The sequence below is a fragment of the Carcharodon carcharias genome, chromosome 19 (assembly GCF_017639515.1).
Source record: "Carcharodon carcharias isolate sCarCar2 chromosome 19, sCarCar2.pri, whole genome shotgun sequence".
NCBI classification, from domain to species: Eukaryota; Metazoa; Chordata; class Chondrichthyes; order Lamniformes; family Lamnidae; genus Carcharodon; species Carcharodon carcharias.
In genome coordinates, this window is record NC_054485.1 from 51,021,018 (window position 1) to 51,042,586 (window position 21,569).

At 42.6% G+C, this 21,569-nt stretch overlaps 1 protein-coding gene across 5 annotated transcripts in view; it reads right to left on the reverse strand.

The window, feature by feature from the left end:
• Window positions 1-12,860: 12,860 nt before the first annotated feature.
• The window catches only part of inpp5b (inositol polyphosphate-5-phosphatase B), a 282,881-nt gene continuing 274,172 nt past the window's right edge, over window positions 12,861-21,569 (reverse strand). For all 5 annotated transcript variants that reach the window (XM_041212440.1, XM_041212441.1, XM_041212443.1 and 2 more), the window contains one exon: window positions 12,861-21,219. In XM_041212440.1, coding sequence (XP_041068374.1) covers window positions 21,095-21,219 — 125 coding nt within the window. In that variant the 3' untranslated portion in view covers window positions 12,861-21,094. The remainder of the gene's footprint in view (window positions 21,220-21,569) is intronic.

The window sequence follows — 21,569 nt, forward strand, 5'->3', positions numbered from 1 at the left end:
AAGTGTAATTGGGTTCAAGTAACTCTTTTGAGTACAAACACGTTTCCATCTGTTCCTATTCAGATGAAGTTACATTGTTTCATAGTTTGCCATTGTGAGATTTGAACTCTTGATCTTGGGGTTATAAGCCCAGTACCATAACCACTTGGCTATTTAGGCCAAGCTACTGTATAGATGTAATGTCACCGTGTGGCAATGTCTCATGATTGATGTTGTAGTTTCATCTGCTTCTTGGTGGCTGCTGATGACGAACTCTGGGCCTGATGTGTTTAAAATATTGTTTTAAAATCTCTCTGATTGCATTCTTTGGCCACTGGGAGATTGATGCTGATTCCAGTAGACTCTCGGGCATTCCAGAAGGGTTGGCAAACCTAGTGCAGTAGGGAATGCTGCACTTGTTTATGATGTTGTGGGCAGAATTTTTGGGGGGGATTGGGATCATTTCCAGGTCCCAATTTCCCAAGGCGTGGGTGTCACATCCTGTTTTTTCTTGAATTGGCAACTTAGTGGCTAGAGGGCTAATTAAGGATCCTAACACTCAAGGGCCATTAGGATGTCCTTCAAGACTTACACAGTGTAAGCCTGCCAAAGCAGATAAATGAGAGTGAAGGTGCTTCAAAATGTAGGCATTCTCTCAACACTTTTAAAATCTGAGAGAATAAGTAGCCAAACCTTTGTGAAGTGAGAGCCCTCCACCATTTGGCACAGAAGAGGGGTCTTAATAGGCACCTTATAGGCCTCAGTTGGCTACCTGTCTCTTGTGGTTGGATAGCCATTTCAACCCCTACCAAGCGGCCTTAAAAATGGTCTGGATTTGGGACGCTGCTGGCAAACTGGCATACCTCCTGGCAGAGGGAAATTCCAGGCTCTTCCAGTTCCATTCGTGCCTCCAAGAAGTTTCCAAATTTCCGTCGTGTCTTTTGGATCAGGCAAAGGCTGAGGCCACATCTGTCCTCTCAGGTGGATGTAAGAGATTCCATGGCATTACTCGAAGAAAACCAGGGAGTTCTCTTGGTGGCCTGCCCAACGTTCGTTCTTCATCCAACATCACTAAAACAGATTAACTGGAAATGGGCTGTCTAAATAACAATAGTGTCTGCAAAAGTAATTCATTGGCTTTGGGATGCTCCAAGTTGAGAAAATATTGCTTTCTTTCATCTCCTCACCTTTTCCTACAAGCTTTGTAACTTCCGTTTTTAATTTTATTTTCCATTGTCTTGTTCAACCATCTACGCTTAAGCTTCTGCAGTCTGCACTTCATGGCTCTGGTATAAAGTTGCTCAAAAGAGAACTACAAAAATATTTAGTTGGAAATGAAGATTGTAAGAACAGACAATGTCTGAGCTGGTCAAATGCGTGTGTGTGTGGGGGGGTGATGTGTGTGATGGTGTGGAGGAGAGGGGCGGATTATAGTGTTTTTAGGGGGGAGAGGGGCTGATTACAGTCTATGTGGAGGGGGAGAGGGGCTGATGACAGTGTGTAGTGGAGGAAGAAGGGCTGATGACAGTGTATAGGAGAGAAGAAGGGTTGATTACCGTGTCTTTGGGGGAGAGGGGCCAATGAGAGTGTTTTGTAGGGGAGAGAGGCTAATGACAGTGTGTGTTGGGGTGAGAGGGGCTGATGACTGTTGGTGGTGGGGAGAGAGGCTGATTACAGTATTTGTTGGGGGGAGAGGGGATGATAACAGTGTGTGCAAAAAAAGCAAATAACAAGGTATCGCTCGGAGAGAAAAAGACTGAGAGATGAGCAGAGCAAGGGCTGGGCCAGTTGCCGTCTGGGCCTCATTGACGGTGAGGGGTGCAGTCTTTGGGGATGGGAGCTTATGACCCCATTCGCTGTTTCTGTGACCCTAATTGGGGTCGCAACGCACAGATTGTGAATTGCTGCACCAAATCATACATATAAAAATATCCACAGGTGTTGATTCATAGTTGACTTCTACGATAATAGAAACTGTTTTTTAGATCTGAACCAAGAGAAAATAATTTCCAGGAAGCCTGTATTGTGACAGTTCATCCATATTACAGTTGGGAGCACCTAACACAATGTTGAAAGGTAGAGTAGACCTTCATTGACAGTGAGGAGAAAATACATGCTAAGTCAATGGCGGCATGTTCTTGTATACAGCTTAGAACCAGTAAGACAGTGTCATTATTATACCCTTAGGGAAGGGTATAATATTCAATTATTTCGTTTTTGTTTTGGATTATCGATGCTTACTCTTTAAGACTCTTTATAATGGCAAATTGCATTCAGAAAATATTATATTCCACCAAATTAAAACAAACAGCACAATAAATGGTATCTTTGTATGGAACATAACCTCATGTCACTCTCAGATGGACTGTGAGAATTAGGGAATTAGTTCATAATTTAAACAGTTGCTTTGACTGTGTATACTTAAAGAGGTCCTGATGCAAAATGGGATTCATCTTTGTTGGTTTTAGTTTGTTTTTTTAACTTTTAGAATGGACTTCAAATAATAAAGCTTTGGGCAATTGTGACATAAGTGAAGCCATTTCTAAAGGCTGAATTTTCCCCCTGTCTGGGGGGTTGTGCGGGGGCGGGTGGGACCGATCGGGTTCGCACCACCATTTTACGTGGGCTGGCCAATTAAGGCCCGCCTAGCCCAGAACCACTGAGCGCTCCCTGTGCAGGAGTAGGGGGATTCCATAAGACCATGACATAGGAGCAGAAATTAGGCCATTTGGCCCATCGAGTCTGCTCCACCATTCTCAACCCCATTCTCCCACCTCCTCCCCGTAACCTTTGATCCCTTTACCAATCAAGAACCTATCTATCTCGGTCTTAAATACACTCAATGACCTGGCCTCCACAGCCATCTGTGGCAATGAATTCCATAGATTCACCACTCTCTGGATAAAGAAGTTTCTCCTCATCTCTGTTCTAAAAGGTCTTCCCTTTACTCTGAGGCTGTGCCCTTGGGTCCTAGTCTCTCCTACTAATGGAAACATCTTCCCCACGTCCACTCTATCCAGCCCTTTCAGTATTCTGTAAGTTTCAATCAGATCCCCCCTCATCCTTCTAATCTCCATTGAGTATAGACCCAGAGTCCTCAAATGTTCCTCATATGTTAAGCCTTTCATTCCTGGGATCATTCTCATGAACCTCCTCTGGACCCTCTCCAGGGCCAGCACCCTGAGTCTGGGCCTGCACTCTTGCATGTGTTACATGACAATGTTACATGAGCTGGGACATGTCCAGGAACATTAATTTAAAAATTTATTTAATTTATAAACACATCATGAAACCTCATCCCGCCTGTGGATGAGATTCCATGAAAAATGCAAAGGCTGCCTGGGCACTTTGCCTCCCCACCAATCTTAAGGCCTTAATAGGCCTTTGACAGTTTGCCAGCTGGACGCCCGTTGAACTGAAAATCTAAATGACGCACGGTGACGTTGGGACGCTCACCCGACGTCACCGCATATTATTTTACGCGTCGGCAAGTGAGCCCCGCCCCTTCTCACCAACTGGAAAATTCTCCCCTAAATCCCATCCCAACAAGATGCTGAAAGAAAGGACATAGCAGTTGGATTTTTCAACAAATGTGCAATCATCATACTCCATCCTTGAGCAAAGTATATTTGCTTCATTTTTTTCCCTATATGTTCCGATATATTCCACGAGAAAAGAAATTCCTGTTTTACTATAATTGTGGAAGTCAGTTTTTATTGCTAATTTAAAAGCCAGTGTTTTTCAGGTTTTATTTTTAGTGTTATAAAAAACAGGAAAAAACTAGTGGAAAAATATTGGATGCCCAAAACCCAGTTAAGTTGGAGAAAATTGGTTAAAAAAAGATTTAATTTTGTATACTGTGCCATGGACAGAATTTATGGGCAGAATTTTGCCCTTGGCATGCGGGATTGGTGGGGGCAGGGGCAGTCGGGAAGCCGCCTGCTGCCTGCGATCGGCCGCGCTCCACGATTTTACGCGGTTAGGCCAATTAAGGCCCGCCCAGCGTGATAGGCGAGCGGCAGCAATGAACGCTGCCTGTGTGGGTCGGAAGGGGGAGGGCGAGCAGGCCTAGTGTGAACTTCGCGCATGTGCGCAAGAGAACGCTGAATAACCTCCCTAAGGCATGGAGCTGCATCAGGGAGATGATGAGATATTTTAAAAAATAATAAAGAGCAGAAAAAATTAATGAAACATGTCACCTCATTAAAGTTTTTATTTCATTTGTACTTGATTTTGGAAACCTCATTCCACCCATGGATGAGGTTTCCAAAAAAATGCAAAGGGTGCTTGGCTTTTTTGCCTGCCTGTCAACCATTACTTTGAATGGGCAGTGAAAAATTCAGCATAATTGATAACTTAATAGCCTTAATAGGCCTTTTAATTGTCGGCTGGCACCCTGCCGGCTCCGTTGCGTGCCCACTGACCGAACTATTGTGCTTGCCCACCTGCCGAGCTAAAAATCCTGTCATATGTGTTTCATTTTATTGCTCATAATCAGTAAGTTGGTAGGTAAAAGGTGTCTGTTTTCTTACCCTGAGAGTGAGAATGCCAGTTAAATAATTCCAACAACAAGCTTTTTGTGAGTTTTAAAATAAAGGTTATTTATTGTCAGACACTTGTCCTGGATTTTAAAACGTGACATCTCATTCACTCGTCTCACCTACAAAAAGATTAGGTACAGATAAAGATAAAACAATACGGTTGCAACTTATAATTATCTCAGTCTCTTTCATGGCTGGCCTGCAGTTTCGTAAATGGAGGTGATGCTTTAAAGTTAAAGTCAAAGTCTGGTAAAGCGAAGGATTCTCAGTAAGCTGCAAAGTTCCTTGTAGTCAAATTTCCAGGAGGTTGGTTCTCAGGTAACCCCGAAGTTGGAACAGGTTGGGGGAGTCCTTCTTCTACTTTCAAGGTGTTGCTGTTATTACATTGGCTGCTTGGATGTCTTGCAGCTGGTTTGATGGCTTTCAGTGGAATTCTCTCTCTGTCTGCAAGCAGATTCTACTGATTTAAAAGCAATCAAAATGGCTTCCTTGGCATGTGACTTCCACAAGTTCAAAGTTCTTTTTGCAAACAAAGGATGATGTGACTGTTTATTACAATCATCCTGCATTGTCATTTGACACCTTGAGAGTTTGAGGTAGCTAGTGTCTTTGTGTTTGAATGGCCACTCAACTTGAAATGACCATTTTGAATTAGTTTCAGGAAAGGGCATTGATATAACATCAGTCTGGAAGGTTCCTTTTGCTGCTTCTTGAGACAGAGGAGTATTTTTAATCCACAAAAGATGTCAGGTGTCCCTTGGGCAGCCATCCTATGCAGCCTTTTGTTCAGTGTTTAAAAATATAAAGTATTGACAAAGTCCATGATATACTGGAACATGATAATTGCTAAAACTCAACAAGCAAGGGTCTTAAGAAAGACAGTTATGATAAATGACAACATGCAAATACTTAGTTTACACCAGTTTAAGGGATCTCACCACCAGACTTAGCCTCTGAACAATTTAAAGAAGAACTAAAAGTAAAATTGAAAAATCCCTATTTATTTTTGTGGCTCGACCCTATTACTTGCTGATGTGGTGATCCGATAATAAAAGCTGTCACAGATTTTTTAAAGGGGAACAATTGCGTTTATGGTTTTAATAAATAATGGCATGCTGTGTGACCTGAATTAGCAGTTCACTGATAACATCAGTTTTAGGATTGCCAACCCTATCGGGTTGCCCTGGAATCTCCAAGTATTAAAGATCACTCCCCTGTATACTGCTATGAGAACGCCACTGTGGCCAGGATTTTTCATTGTTCGGGTGAGTTCGGTGGGAACGGGCGGGGGCGGTTGAGGAGCCTGCTATTGGCTCTGCACTGCGATTTCACGTGGGCGGGCCAACTAAGGCCCGCCCAGCATGGAATGTAAGCGGTAGCGCTGAGCACTACCTGTGTGGTTGGGGGAGGAGGGAGAGTTGGGTCCAGTGCACTTCAATCTCCCTGAGGCACGGAACTGCCCCAGGGAGATTGAAGTGATTGTTAAAAAAAAAATAAATACAGGAAAGATTTAATGATACATGTCCCTTCATGTGACTTTGTTTCAGCCTGAATGTGGGAGACCGCCTGCTGCCTGGAAAATTCCAGTCAGGGCAGGAATGGGGTCTGTACTGGTCCCTTAACTGGCCTAATTGGCTATCTGCCGCCTTGCATCCCCCAACTCCCTGTCAACAACCCCCTCCCACCCTCCCACCCCACCACCCCCACCCGCCCCAGTCCACACCCCCCATCTGACCCAGCCTCATGGAGGTTTCCTAAAGAACGTAAAGGCCGTTTGGCCTTTTTTACTGTCCACCAACCATTAGGTTTGATGGGCAGCGTAAATTAATGGCCTTAATAGGCCTTTCAATTATCAGCAGGCACGCTGTTGACTCTGGCACGCGCCCGCTGAATGAAATATCGCGAGATAGCGCAATGACGTCAGGATGCACACCCGATGTAATCGCATGTCTTTTTACATTCCAGCTTGTTGGGCCTGCCCCTGCGCGCTGAATGTAAAATTCTGCCCTATGATAAGGTTGCCTGGTGTTTGTTACTGGACCAGTAATCCAGAAGCCTGAACTAATAATAAGGAAATTAGTTTAAATTCCACCAGGGCAACTGGGGAATTTAAATGCAGTTAATTAATTTGTAATAAAAAAGCTGGGGCTGGATTTTTTGAGGCCCGAAAGGAGTAGAACCAGAATTTTCCACTGCCGGCCAGCATGGTTCCAAACCGAGGACATTTTGGAAAAGGCTGGGTCTGTTGGGGGGGGTTGGGGAAGTGGGTGTGGACAGGGAGTTGGGGAGTGCGTGGGGACAGATAGCCAATTAGGCCAGTTAAGGGACCAGTACAGACCCCATTCCTGCCCTGACTGGAATTTTCCAGGCAGCAGGTGGCCTCCCACATTCAGGCTGAAATACAGCCAATTAAATGAGGCAACCTCCTGGAAGGGGATGCCACACTTCCTCCTGCTAGGGGTCCCCACACCAGTCATGGCCCTCAGGCCACAGTTGCAATCACTGACTATTGCCTCTGCATGACCACAGGCAAACAGCTGTGGTCTTTATTAATTTAAATTTTATTACCTGATCTTCAGAGAGCACCCCCACCGTGAAGCACCCTCTCTCTCTGTCTATGTAGCAATTGGCAGCTCCCACTTCGGAGGGTCTGGGGCTGCCATTGTGTCATTGCCGGAGGATTTCCTATTAGCCCTCCAAGCCTTAGGAGCCTACCCACTATTGCTAATTTGATGGCGAGGGCACCCTGTGGCCACCAATTGGCCAAGCTGCAAAAATCGTTGTTGGGTGACTATCCCAGTCACGGTGCAGGGTTGGGACCTGCATTTGATGCTGATATAAGGGTCCCAACCATAAAAGGGAAGTCCAGCACCTGGTATATGTAATGATAATATTGAAGCTCTGGGATCATCATAAAAATTCACCTAACATTCTAAAAATTCTTTAGAGAAGAAAACATGCTGTCCCTACCTGGTCTGGCCTACAAGGGACCGCAGACCCATAACAATGTGGTTGACTCTTGACTTCCCTCTGAAACAGCCTAGCAAGCCACTCAGTTGTATCAAAACCAGTACAGAACCTTCACCACACAGACTGCCACTTTCTCAAGGGCAATAAGGAATGACGGGCAATAAATGCTCGTTTTGCCAGCAATACCCGTATCCTATGAATGAGTTTAAAATGGGGGAGAAAGAACATTAAAAATTTGTGGTTTAAAAAAATTTTTTTTGAAATAATTTGTGTACAAGTTACAAAAATATTGTATTTGCGGGAAAAGACAGTTTGACTGATAGTCAACAATGATCTAATATGGTAATGAAGATGCTGTTCACTTTCTGATTGGTGTGGGAAGACAGGGAATTGTGAAGATGGACATAGTAGGTGACCAATGGCGGCAGAGTCGGGGCAGGCCAGTTGAAGACAGCAGGTCATGTGATAACACCTTCAGGATATATACCCAACTGAAATTGTGTGGTAATCTGAGGCGCAATACACCTTTAAGAGAATGTGAGCAGATTGACCATGTGACTATATTACCCAAATGCTGTGTAGCATGGGCTACCATGTTAATCAGTAGTTTAGAATAGGGTCTGGTTGGAGAAGCACACATGTGTTAGTGCTCTGTTACTTGTGTAAATAAACAGCATGTGCTACAACTTACATTGGTCTCTGCGTCTGCAGTATCTTGTTTACCATCTTACTCACCAGTAGATAGGCGTGCAACCGTGTTTACTGAGCAAAGCGACCCAACAAAGAAGGAACATAACAAATTGTCAACCCGGCTCAGATTTTAAGGCACAGACAGCAGATTAGTTATCAGTGCAGTGCAGTCCTTGCTCCTTATCCAAGCAGGGAAGAGTGGTTTTTGCTAAGACTAACTTGAACTCTGCACTCCACCAAATCCCACTTTGCCCCACTTTTGGCAAATATGGATTCCGCTGATCATTCCCAAAGCTCTGGAATTTCTTTCCTAAACCACTCTATCTCTCCTCCTGTAAGATACTTTTTAAATCTTTCCTTTTTATCCAAGCTTTTGGTCAGCTGTACTTTCTTTGGCTCCGTTTCAGTTTTTGTTTGCTGGTACACCTATCAAGTTTTTCTACTTTATAGGTTTTTGTTGTGGTTGCCACAGGATAATAATGTCAGTGATGACAACCTACATTCATTTGAACATTTAAAATTGCACAGCCTTCATTTCTTGATCTGGTGAAAATCCAGTGCATTGGTACATACGCAATTGCACTTGTGATATTAACACAGCATGTTCTGCTCCAATATGTGCACCAGTCAATGGATGTGATCTCCACAAATCTCTGTGTCTGACTTATTGTAAAATTTCCAGGCTTTGTTTTCTCAAATCTGGGAGGAAGTATTTTTTTCTCCTTTTGACCATCCAAACAAAAAACAGCAATTGAGGTGTGACCATTGAAATTGGTTTACCATTACAATGGACAACCAGATCAGACAGAAATCTAACTGAAGGAGTCAGAGAATGTAAATTGTATCCTAGTGTTATACTTTACTGTTTTGCTGGTAGAATATATGCGTGTCAGTGGCTTGTTATAAGGTGATATTACGTGTCAAGTGCAGTTGCATGATGCACTACTGCTAACTAGCTTACTGTAGAGAGGGTGCAAAGTGCGTAAGTCTCTTCTGCCAGCCTCTGCATCACCAAATCCCCCTGTAGTGCCTCTTTGCAGCAACACATGGCAACTAGGCACCCTATGGCCCTAGGCTGAACTGCAGGGGACCTTGGAGGAAACCCGGCCCCCAGAGATATGATGTACAGGCTCATTTGCATGTGGACATTCCCTTATCCATTAATCAGGTCCCATGGATCAAATAGTATGCACTGCCTTGTGGGTCTTGCTTAGGAGAGTCAAAAGCTCTGAAATGGAGGCCCAAGGTGGGATTTTCCGCCGCCGCCCACTGCCAGGATCCTCCAGTCTCCCAAATGTCAATGAACTTTTGGCTACTGTGCCGCATCCCCCACTGCAGGTTCCACCATGGCAGGGCTAGAAAATCCCGGCCCTACAGTCAGATGGCGATCCTTTTAAGCAAGCACCTTCCAGCAACTCCTGCAAACAAGTGGGCTCCTGGTATAGGGGCTCCCACCCTTTCTCTGGATTCAGTCTCTAAGATTGAGAGGGAGATGCAAATGGTGGGCAGGTCATTATCTCCAAATTCTGCCCAAGCTCCGCAGCCAAAACAACAAATGGAGGGGATGTCAATCATTGAATGTATTGCATCAATTACTGTTGGGCAGGTAATTAATGTGGATGGTAACTCACTGAAATGGTCACTGAATGATACGGCACAGAAGAAAGCCATTGGCCTATCATGTCTATAGAATCATATTATACAACAGTAACTGCAAAAGTGTTAAACTGTAATTGATCTGGTTTGTGCTATCTTGGTCATTTTTTAAAAAGATAACAGATTTCTTTTTAGGACAGTGGGCCAGCTGGAAGCTTATTTCACAGAATCACAGTGCAGAAGAGGCCCTTCGGCCCATTGAGTCTGCACCGACATGTGAGAAACACCTGACCTACCTACTTAATCCCATTTACCAGCACTTGGCCCATAGCCTTGAATGTTATGATGTGCCAAGTGCTCATCCAGGTACTTTTTAAAGGATGTGAGGCAACCCGCCTCCACCACCCTCCCAAGCAGTGCATTCCAGACCGTCACAACCCTCTGGGTAAAAAAGTTTTTCCTCACATCCCCCCTAATCCTCCTGCCCCTCACCTTGAACTTATGCCCCCTTGTGATTGACCCTTCAACTAAGGGGAACAGCTGCTCCCTATCCACCATGTCCATGCCCCTCAGAATCTTGTACACCTCGATCAGGTCGCCCCTCAGTCTTCTCTGCTCCAATGAAAACAACCCAAGTCTATCCAACCTCTCTTCATAACTTAAATGTTTCATCCCAGGCAACATCCTGGTGAATCTCCTCTGTGCCCCCTCCAGTGCAATCACATTTCCCATTGCAGCTTTTGTTGTGTGTTCAGTTAAATAAACAAGACTTCCTGGCCACAACCCTGCAGTGAAAAGTATTATACTTCTCTCTCCCAAACCCCAGATGGGCCAGCTCAGTTTCTAAAACCAAATATTTTTTGTTCAACATTATCGCCAATATGGAGAGAAGCTGCCTTTCATCCTAGTCAAATTCTAAAGGTCATGGACTTTACCTAAAGCTGAAATTACACAACGTGGGATTACATAGGATATGGCACCAAAACATGCCAATCGGTCAACCAGTCCATGCTGGTGTTTATGCTCCATTCAAGCCTCCTCCCATCTTTCCTCATCTAAATCTATCATTGCAACCCTCTATTTACTCTTCCTCATATGCTTGTCTATTTTCCCTTTAAATACATCTATACTATCCACTTCAAACACTCCCTGTGGTAGCGAGTTTCACATTTTCACCACTTTTAAGGTAAACAAATTTCTTCTGAATACCCTATTACATTTCTTGGTGACTATGGGGAGAAATTTCCCCCCGTCGTGGGGCTTGTGCAGGGGCGGGCAGGAGCGAGCACGAACCTAATCGGTGCCCCCGATCGGGTGTGCGGTGCCATTTTATGTGGGCCAATTTAGGCCCGCCCAGCGTGATGCGCACCCGGAAGCGCTGAATGCTCCCTGTGCGGGTGGGGGGGAGGAATTCCCTGAAAGGTTCCCTGCGTTCTTTCGCCCATGTGTGCGAAGAGCGCAGAGATCTCCCGAGGCACAGAGGTGCCTCAGGGAAATTGGTTTCAGTGCTAAAGTTTGAAATGAAGGTTTATATCACTTTTAAAACATGTCCCCTCATGTGACACTATCGCATGAGCTGGGACATGTCAAAGAATAAAAGTATAAATTGTTATTACATTTTAAAAAACACTTCATGAAATCTCATCCTGCCCGTGGATGAGGTTTCATGAAAAACACAAAGGCCGCCCAGGCTCTTGGCCTGCCTGCCAGCTTTAAGGTTGGACGGCCAGCATTCTTAACAGCTTTAATGACTTTCTTAAGGGCCTTAACAATCTAAATGGTGCATGGGATGCCCGCCCGACGTCACCGTGTCATTTTATGCGTCGGTGAGTGGGCCCCGCCCCCACTGGGAAAATTCTTCCCTATCATATAGTGATGGTCTCCAGTTATGCTCTTGCCCACAAGAGGAAACATTCTGTATCCACTCCATCAATACCTTTCATCATTCTTAAAGACCTTGATTAGGTCACCCCGCACCACCAGCACCCCCACCACCCTCCCAAAAGCCTTTTTTTTTTCCAAAAGGAAAGAGACCCAGACCATCAATCCTTACCTGATATGTATTCCCAGGTATTTCTGATATCATTCTAGTAAATCTTCTCTGCACCCTGATCAGTGCCTCTATATCCTTTTTTACATTCAGAAAATTATTGATTTGGGATGATGGAAGAATTTAATGCCCTCCCCAGTGGCGAATTTGGTGGCAGGGGTCAGTTAATTGGGTGGGAGGGAACCCCACCGCCTTCCCACCTCCACCCTGATCAAGTCCATGGTAGAAAGGCTTGTGAACAGCCGTCCCATATCGCCACCAATTAATGCCAACTTAAGGGTCTCATACCACCACCACTAGCATTAACATAGCAGCAGGCAGGGGACTTGTGCTGAGGGGAGCATGACCAGCAAACCTATGGAAGGTTGCTGTGGGGAGATCCTTGCTCAAAAAAACTCAGTGCCTGATTGGGGACCTGGCATTGGGAGGGTGGGTGAGTGTGGCCCAGTAAAACCAACCCCTCCCCCCCGTAACATCCACACTGTGATTCCCATCCTGCCATTACTCACGTGTCCTTGGGTTTAGTGATGATCCTGGGCCTCAGGTGGGTGTCTACCAGCAACAGCCACTGCTGTGGTGCTGCTGTTTAATACCGCTGCTGGCCTCCAAATGGCCGACAACTCTAGGCGGGCAAGACTTTTGGCCCTGAGGTCCTTGATCCCAGAGAAGGGCCGCTGCTCTGCCTGAGGGCCTTCCCTAAAAGAGCCAACATGGGGCTCTTGCCTGCTGAAAACCCCCATTGCTTCCATTAAATGTGGCCTGATGTGTCTGCCATCAAGAGGCTTAGATGGTTGATCTAAGTTGGGGGGGTGGGGTGCGTGGGGAGGTGGTGAAGGTTAAATCAAAAATAAAAGAAACATACAAATTGTTTAATAATTACATTGGCTTTTACCTCAAATCTCAGGTCAAGATTACAAAACACCAAGTTTGGCTTTCAGTACAATATGACACCTAACATTAGGATATTAAGATATATTTAATGAGATTTTGATGCTGACAAGCTCTACAATATTAAAAAATAATGAAGACCTCTATCACTGTATAAATAGTTTTAATTCAATTACATACCTATGAAAGCAAAACTTTACACTACATAATGGAACATGAAACATTTGGTCCAGCAACATTACAAGGCCAGTCTTGTTCCTGGGGCCAAAAAACATCAGCTGCCTATCACTTTTTTCATTTGATATGTACATGTTTTGTTAAGCAATGATTCATTTTGATAGATGCTGCATCACAAATTTTCAGCAAACACAGGGACAGGGTGGCCAAACACAAAATCCCTGTGAACAACCTCGGCTAAAAATATAGTTCCTTTGCAAAAGCTTTGCTGCTAAAGTTTCTTTCAGGAACATGTTAACTGCACAGTCTTTGACAGCATATTTAAATAATTAAGCACCTGCTTCTCTCCCCAAAACTTGCTTTCTTCTCATTTCAAAGCAGTTAAGGGATGCGATAGCCTCTGCTGCAGATTTCTCCAATAATATTGGCAGATATGATAATTCACATTGGTAATCTTTCCATCCCTTTTCTTTAAAGATGAAATACCGTGATACCACACTGTGCCCTGTCAATCAGCCTGGTGAACTAGTGGCTGGAGTCTTATCATTCTTCAGCCGGAACTACTGGAAGTCCCACAGTGATGTTGGAGTACTCAATGGGCTGTTTGTTTAACATTTGCTAACTCTGTAGTTTTACTGTTAAACAGATGATGAACATCACTTTAAAAAGCAATGTACTGTCCTGAGATTGAAGAGGCCAGCTGGTGATTTGTTCTCATGCTGCCTAGAGCTTGGGGTCTGGCTTTCTTGCCCTCATTATTTCCATGTCATGTTCAACTAAAAGGGAGAGATCCTTACTTTTTTCTTTATATGCACCTCAAAGCTTTTCATGTGCTGTGGTACCTCAGCTTAGACACCACCATGCCAGATTCTTCACAGTAATATACCATCGCTGTGTTTTGCAGGCTTGGAAACTAGTATATATACATTGGTTTTCCTGATCTACCCTGGATGTTGATGGTAGCTTAATTAATGCAAGAAGATGCCCATTTAATTAAAATGTGTGTCATTGACCCTGGCCAGGCCGTGTTGTACTGAATGGGAAATAAATGAAAAGGCCACAATCACACAGGGATCAAAATTCCACCAGCAGGAGAATGTATTAACTTGTTTCAGTCAATGAATTGACAGTCTTTTCCATTGCCTTTTTGACCAATAACAGGACAACCTTAACTGCACCAAAATGCCTTGCCCCTTGAGTAGTACTGAAGCTTGCAAAAGGTCACTACGCATGACAAGGTTTATAGTTTTAAAAGGGCTAATTTCAAGAAAGGAGCAGAAAAAAACAAATTCATCGGGGTGCAAGTTCAACTTGGATCGGACAAGTTGCACCCTTTGAAAGGCACAATGTTATGCATAGAGGATAAATACATACACAGACCAACAGCCATAACCCTAAATAGATTAGGGAAACAAATGATAAGTGAAATAAAGGAAAGCTAACCTCTACAAATCCTGCAGAGAGAAAGAGGATGGAATTCTCTAAGATTAGTATAAGAAAGTGAAGAAACATATTAGAAAGGTGATCAGAGAGTCATAAAAAACTTGAAAAAAGCTTAGCTGCAGATGCAAATTTTAACAGCAAGAAGTTCTTTCACTATTTCAATAGTAAGGCAACTAGAAAAAGGAAGAAAGCCACAAATGATACGAACAGACTGGAAATAGAACAACTACAACAGTAAACATTTTGAATGTCTACATCCTGTGTGTATTGACAAAGGAAGACAATGAGCAATATAATAGTTTTCGAAGGAAAAATGCATGGCTTTAGTGTAACTGAGATGAAAATCCTAAACAGGTTGAAAGAATTTAAACACAAAAAATTGCAGGGACAACAACTTATAAATAATACCTTTAACGTAATGAAAATCTGGTGCTTCACAAAAGCATTATAAAACAAAGCATGACAACAAACCACATCAGGAGATACTGAGTAGAATTTAGTTCCTGCAATGAGGATCCCCCCCTCACTGGTTAGCGAACTGGGTGGGAGCCCAGCATCATTTCTCCCGAGGAGGTCCAAAGCTACAACTTAAGTGTAATCAAGCCCTTAATTGGCCAGCATCAGGGCTTGCACATGATCAGGGCTCCAGCAGGGTGGAAATCCGACCTCAAGAGCTGCCAGCCAATCAGAGGCCAGAAGCTCTCCATTGTTGCGTATGCCACTAGAACTTGGGGTTTTTGCCAGTAATGCCCTGAGACCTTCACCAAGCATTATCGCTGGATCTACGGAGACAGGTGAGTGGGGCGAGAGGGAGGTGGTCACCAGCAAAGTGGATGGGGGGTGGGGGTTGTGTTGGGCAGGTGGATTGGATGCGAGGGTAGAGGCATGGTTTTCAGCCACCTCCCCACCATTTTTCCCAATGCTTGGTCCCTCGATTGGGCACTGAGTGCCTGCCAACGAGGGACTCCCCACCAACCCCCGGTAGGCTATTGGCAAACCTGTCAGGGTTTGCTGGGCGGCCTGAGGGAGGCACCCGAGACCCATGTTAAATCCCTGAGCCACCATTAAATCGTGGTGGCTGAGGGATAACTGGTTTTACGTAGCTCAATTTTGAGCCCAATTGATATCCCATCACCAGTGGTGGGATTCCCACGTCAGGCCCTTCTTGACCCCAACTAAATCTGCGACAGTTTTCCCAATTCCAGAAGCAGGTATTCCTATTCTTATCCACGTGAACTGCAACTACCTACTCCCAGCACCCCCACACCAACTCCCATCCTGTCATGCCTGCTCTGGCAAGCTCCATTAAATTCCACCCTTTATGTCAGATAGTCAAAAGCTTGGTCAAAGAGGTAGGTTTTAAGAAGTGTCTTAAAGGAGGAAAGCACGGTAGAGAGGCGGAGATGTGTAGGGAAGGAATCTCGGAGCTTTGGGGTCAAGGTAATTGAAAGCATGGCCACCAATGGTGGAGCAATTATGATTGTGAATGCACAAGGGGCCAGAATTATTGAAACATAGATATTGGAGGGTTGTGAGGTTGGAGGAGACTACAGAGATAGGGAGGGGCAAGGCCATGGAGTATTTGAAAATAAGAGAATTTTAAAATCAAGATGTTGCTTGACTTGGACCCAATGTAGGAGAGCGAGACAGGGGTGATTGGGGAATGGACTTGCTGCAAGTTAAGAGATGGCAGCAGATTTTGGATGGCCACAGGTATACCAAGGGTGGAATGTGGGAGATCAGTCAGGAGTGCTTTGGAATATTTGAGGTAGCAAAGGCATGGATGAGGGTTTCAGCAATAGATGAGCTGAGACACAAGCAAAGTTGAACAATGTTACGGAAGTGGAAATAGATGATCTTCATGATGGCATGAGACTATGAGGTCAGAAGCTCATTTCAGGATTAAATGTGATGTCAAACTTGCAAACACACTGCCTTAATCTCAACCTGTTGCCAGGGAGAGTGATGGATTCAGTAATTAAGGAATGGAATTTGGGCTAAAAACAATGGCTTCAATATTCCCAATATTCAATTGGATGAAATTTATGCTTATCCAGTACTGTGTATCGGATAAGTAGTCTGATGATTTAGCAACAGTGGAACTTCTGATCTCAGGGTGGCAAACGAATCCAGGGAGTAAATCCTAGAGGAACTGACAATCAGTATGAGGGAGCCACTGGGTACTTCTAGTAGATTGGAAAATGGCCAAAGTCTACGGTCAAAAAAAGGTGAAGAATCAGACACAGCTAATTGAGACACTCTCAGTTTAATACTGTGTAAAATAATGGAAGCGATTATTCGATGTAAAGCTGAAGATCATCTGTACAGTAACACTTAGTTCAACATTGATTAAACAACAATTGCAATTATATAGCATAGAAAAAGAGGCAGGGAAATTTAGGTTATAAATTTCTTATCTTGAAATTGAGATGGTTAAAGGCACCGCTCCCAGTATTAAGACAAATGGATGCACAGAATTCGAGAGCTGGAGAAATGGAGAGTTCAGGGTGTGGATCTTTTAGAAGTGGAGTAGGTTAGATATAGGGAGAGTTGCACCCACATGGGATTTAATTAGATTGTTAAGAATTTTAAATTGAAGGCATTGGGGTCTTAGAGCCACTATAGTTCAGCAAGGGCACATGTGAGGTATGAGCAGAATTTGGTATGGGGAAGATCTAGTTTAACATGCTTGATCTTTTTTGATAATAAGTCATCCCAAATGGACTGTGTAAGCCACAGAAAAGGGTATTAGTGTAGCTCAAAGCTGTATGTCTTCTGGGTAAATCTTGACAATGGCTAATGAATTGGCTGATGTGTTGAACAATGGATATTTGTTACAGAAGTTACATTGGGTTGTGGAGCAAAAGCACTGAGTGAGGAGCCCCTGATATTAGTGTTGATGCCTTTACTGCTTCTAATTTACACCAATGACTTGAATTTCAAAACCTAATGCAAATTGGTCAAATTTGCAAATGATACCAAACTAGGAGGGGCAGTTGAATTGGAGGTAGTAGCTCAGAATAAGCTGGACAAAATATGTTTGTAGGCATAACAATTGCAGATCAAATTGAATACAAAACATCACACAAAAATGAAAAGTAGGCAACACATATATATGCATGAATGATGTTGAAATAGTTAATGGTGAAGTTTAGAGAGACCTAGGAGTCTCAGTACACTAGATGCTTAATGTGCCTAACCAAAGCAGAGCACTAATTAACAATGCTAATAAAATTTTGAACTGTGAAATTAAATCAGTCGGAAACAAGTCAGAGAGAGTCATGATCAAATTGCAGAATGCTCTGGTCAGAACGCACCTTGACTACTGTGTCTAGTTCTGGTCACTGAGACAAGAGAGACATTCAAGACCAATGTCCAGCGAAAAGAAGAAACACAAGGTTGATTCCAACTCAGAGGTCTGATCTAAGAGGTTTAAGCTATGCAGAAAGACTGGAGATACTTGAAGTTTTCATCCTTGAGAAGAAATAGGTGAGAGTTTATTTTGAAACTATATGTAAGTCTATAAACAGCATGGAAAAAAGTAAATCTTGAAAATTACTTTAAACTGTATGAGGTGGTCAAGGATTCTCAAGTTTAAACAAGTGAAATGTAGGTGGATTATCAGGAAGGTTTTCTTCATTCAAAGTGCTTAATTTCCATTTGGAACAGTAGAGACAAAAATCGTGCAGTTATTGAAAAAGCAAACTGGACACTGCAAGGGTGGACTTTAGGTTCAGTCCATGTGGATGACCCAAGATGGGCCAATAGCCTTCATCTGTATTTAGTCTCAAGTCCACTATTTGGAAATCTTTACATTTTACCTCTGAGCTATCAAGCCAGAACCTGTCACATCATACTTCCTGCCATTACAACATGGGTTCAAAGACTGTGCAGTTTAAAATAACTTTTAAATAAAACATGATTTTTTGAAATTTAAACAGTTTCAGTACTGAGTTGGATGTGTTCAAATAACAAATGCATTTGTGGAACGTGAACCTGGAATTTGATACCTGTATATTATAGGACATGCCATACAAAGATCCTGAAGCTCATAAGGGAACAATCATTTGCACTGTGTAAAAAAAAAAAAGATAATTTTACTCTTGGCTGAATTGGTCATCATTTAAAATGTGCATGTTTTAAACATAATGAAAATACTCAGCAGGCAGCATTAGCACTCCCTGAAGGTAGAAGAGTGAAAAGATAGCTATTTATATTGGAATGCAGTGTTACAGGAGCACAGTTGAGGTGTAGTGTAGGGATGCAACTTCAAACCTCAAACTCTACTAAGTTTCCCCTCTCAGTGAAGTTGCTGTGACTACATAAAATGGATGAGGGGAAGAAAAGGAAATGGGAAAAACAACTAAATGAGGAGCTATCCTGTAGCCACTGAGATGTCTCTTGGCAGCTTATCAAGAGCAACATTCTACCAGTGACTTGGGAATGGGCTTCCTTTGATACCCTTACTGCCCATCTGGCTTCAAGACCTCATAGCTCTCAAATGGGACCTGGGGAGAAACAGCTGATGCCAGGGGAAGAATGTTAACTCCCCTCATACATAAAAAAAGGAAGAGGACAACAATGCATAAGAATCATCTTGGTGGAGTTCCTGAGCTTTGTCCAACATCTACAACCATTCAATACCACAAAATCCTTATCCATGACAAAAGCCTTGGAAATATATATTTTTAGGGAAAAATCATATTGCTTGACACTGTAAAACAAGTATAATTGGCCTGATTTTAACTTTTGTGTAACTGAATTGGTTTTTAGTGAGTTAAAATCTTGCCCATTAATGTGTCAATAGAATATAAAGTACTGCATCAAGCCAATCGGAACCTTATCTGTGTCAAGGGGAATAAATGGACTGGAGTAATTTCCATTAAAGCACTGCTGGACATGATTTACAGTATGAAAACATAGAGTCACCATTGACTCATTACAATGAATTCAAGGTTTAAAAAAAGTACCTGATCCAAATGTACAATTTCAACAGAACCACTTCCAACTCAATCCTACTACTTCATGTAATTATTTATCCAAGTATCTTAATACAAAAGAATCTTGATCATGGATTAACACGTTTGTCAAAGCATCTCGATTTAGTGACGGGGTAACCACTTCATCTGGAAGCAACACATTATAGGTGTTGAATTACTTGCATTTAAAATACCTTTGTCTTTACTCAGTGCTTGTTTACTCAGACTGAAGTTGCTATGGTACAAAGATATATAAATTTGCACAGAGGTCTTGCTGTAATCGGTATATTTCTTGGCAAATCTTTTATCAGGATCCAATCACGCTAAGGAAAGAAGTGTTTGGATGTCTCACAAATACATTTCATAACATCAGCTCAAAAAAGGTTCAATGAAAACTTATTTTGAGACCTGGGATCGGTGCATGCTCCACCAGTTTCTCTCTTTGTTCAGATTACTCACAGTTTAAAATAGGAAAAATTTTATATGCGAGCCAAGCTGTTTTTCTCATTGTGGATGAGTCTGTGTATTTGAACATTCATAGTGATCAAATTAATTCTTACACTGGTATATTGGTCTGAAATAGCATCTATCATTGCAGTACTTTGTCAACTCCAAAAGGTAACATAACTTATTTATTGCATGGGGGAAACTTCTTGTGGCTGAAGTTAAATCCAAAACTCCCATCCCTCCCACTCCATTATTATCTTATGAATGTGATTTGCCTACTATATCAATTTTATGCAGAATTTTGACAACTTCAGAAATTAAAACTTAACATTATTGTTTTAAGTAGTGTCAGCTCTGGGATTTGAGTTCAGATATCCACCCCTTCGCTCTTTCTTAAAGCGGTGACTCTCTTAAATAATGGTCTGGAAGTGGCTCTTTGTAGGCAGTCTCTCCATTTCTCTCCTGCTCCCAGTTGAAATTTGCTTCTAAAAATTGGAGGTGACAAGAATGACTCCAGCTCTGAACCTTCAAACGCTCTAAGATAAATTTACATTACAAAATAAGTAGAAGCTTGTTTCTGCATTCCAAAACATTTGCATAATTCTAAAGATCTGAAGAGGACTTCTGGGCTTCTATATTGTAATATATATTTGTGGAAAATACACCTGGCTACAGACAGGCTTTGAAGGTGAAAGCTTTTCCCTTTATTCATGTAGGGAGAGCAGAATAGAGTTGACATATGCAGTGGTTTGACCAGCTTCAGCACCACAGCTGGGACTGTAAATACAGCTCCAGTTTCAGCTGACTCTGTTACTTGGGACTGCCAAAAGGACTTAAGTGATGAGTAATTATACTTGAACTATATGTTAAACAACTATTTGAATAACCTCAAATAGTTGCTGTGCTTAATAGAGTTTAAATTCTACCTTTGTAACTGACATCTATGGCAATGGAAAGTGGTATGCACTATTTGCCTGATACACGCAGGGACGGAGTAAGTGGTGGGGGCTGGACTACCAAATAGTAAAAAAAAATCATGTGCATACAAAATTGTCAGTTCCCTGCATATAATACATTACAAAATACAACATCGGAAACATTGCAGGGTGCTTCTATAAATTGGAGGTGACACGAATGACTCCAGCTCTGAACCTTCAAACACTCTAAGATAAATTTACATTACAAAATAAGTAGAAGCTTGTTTCTGCATTCCAAAACATTTGCATAATTCTAAAGATCTTTATCTTCATATAAAAATACTCTTGACTGAAATAGTACAATTTTATTAAACACTAGAAAATAAACACTTTGTTGGCTGGGTCAGGCTGCTTTGATTAACCGTCCTTCAATGTAAGGAAACGTGTAATGAACTCTTGTGCTGCCTTCTTACTCTCAATGACGTCACATTGACTTGTGGCATTAAGAGGCGATCTCAGCAATAGCACTCCAAAGATGCTCGCTGTGAAGAGAGGAAAAGCATCTTGTGAACTTTAAATTATAGACTATGATGCTGATTCCTAACAACAAGTGAAGTGTGGGGCATGGAATCTAGTCACATTTAAGAAAAAAACTGTAAACTATTTGCATACAAAATCATCTTTCTCTACAATCATTTCTTTAAAGATGTTTATTCATACCATCCAGTCTGCCCTCTCAGGTGGATGTGAAAGATCCCATCACAGTATTCTGAAAAAGAGCTGGGGGAAGTTATCCCCAGTGTCCTAGCTAATATTTATCCCTCATTAAAAGAACAGATTATCTGGACATTATCACGTTGCTGTTTGTGAGAGCTTGCTGTCGATAAATTGA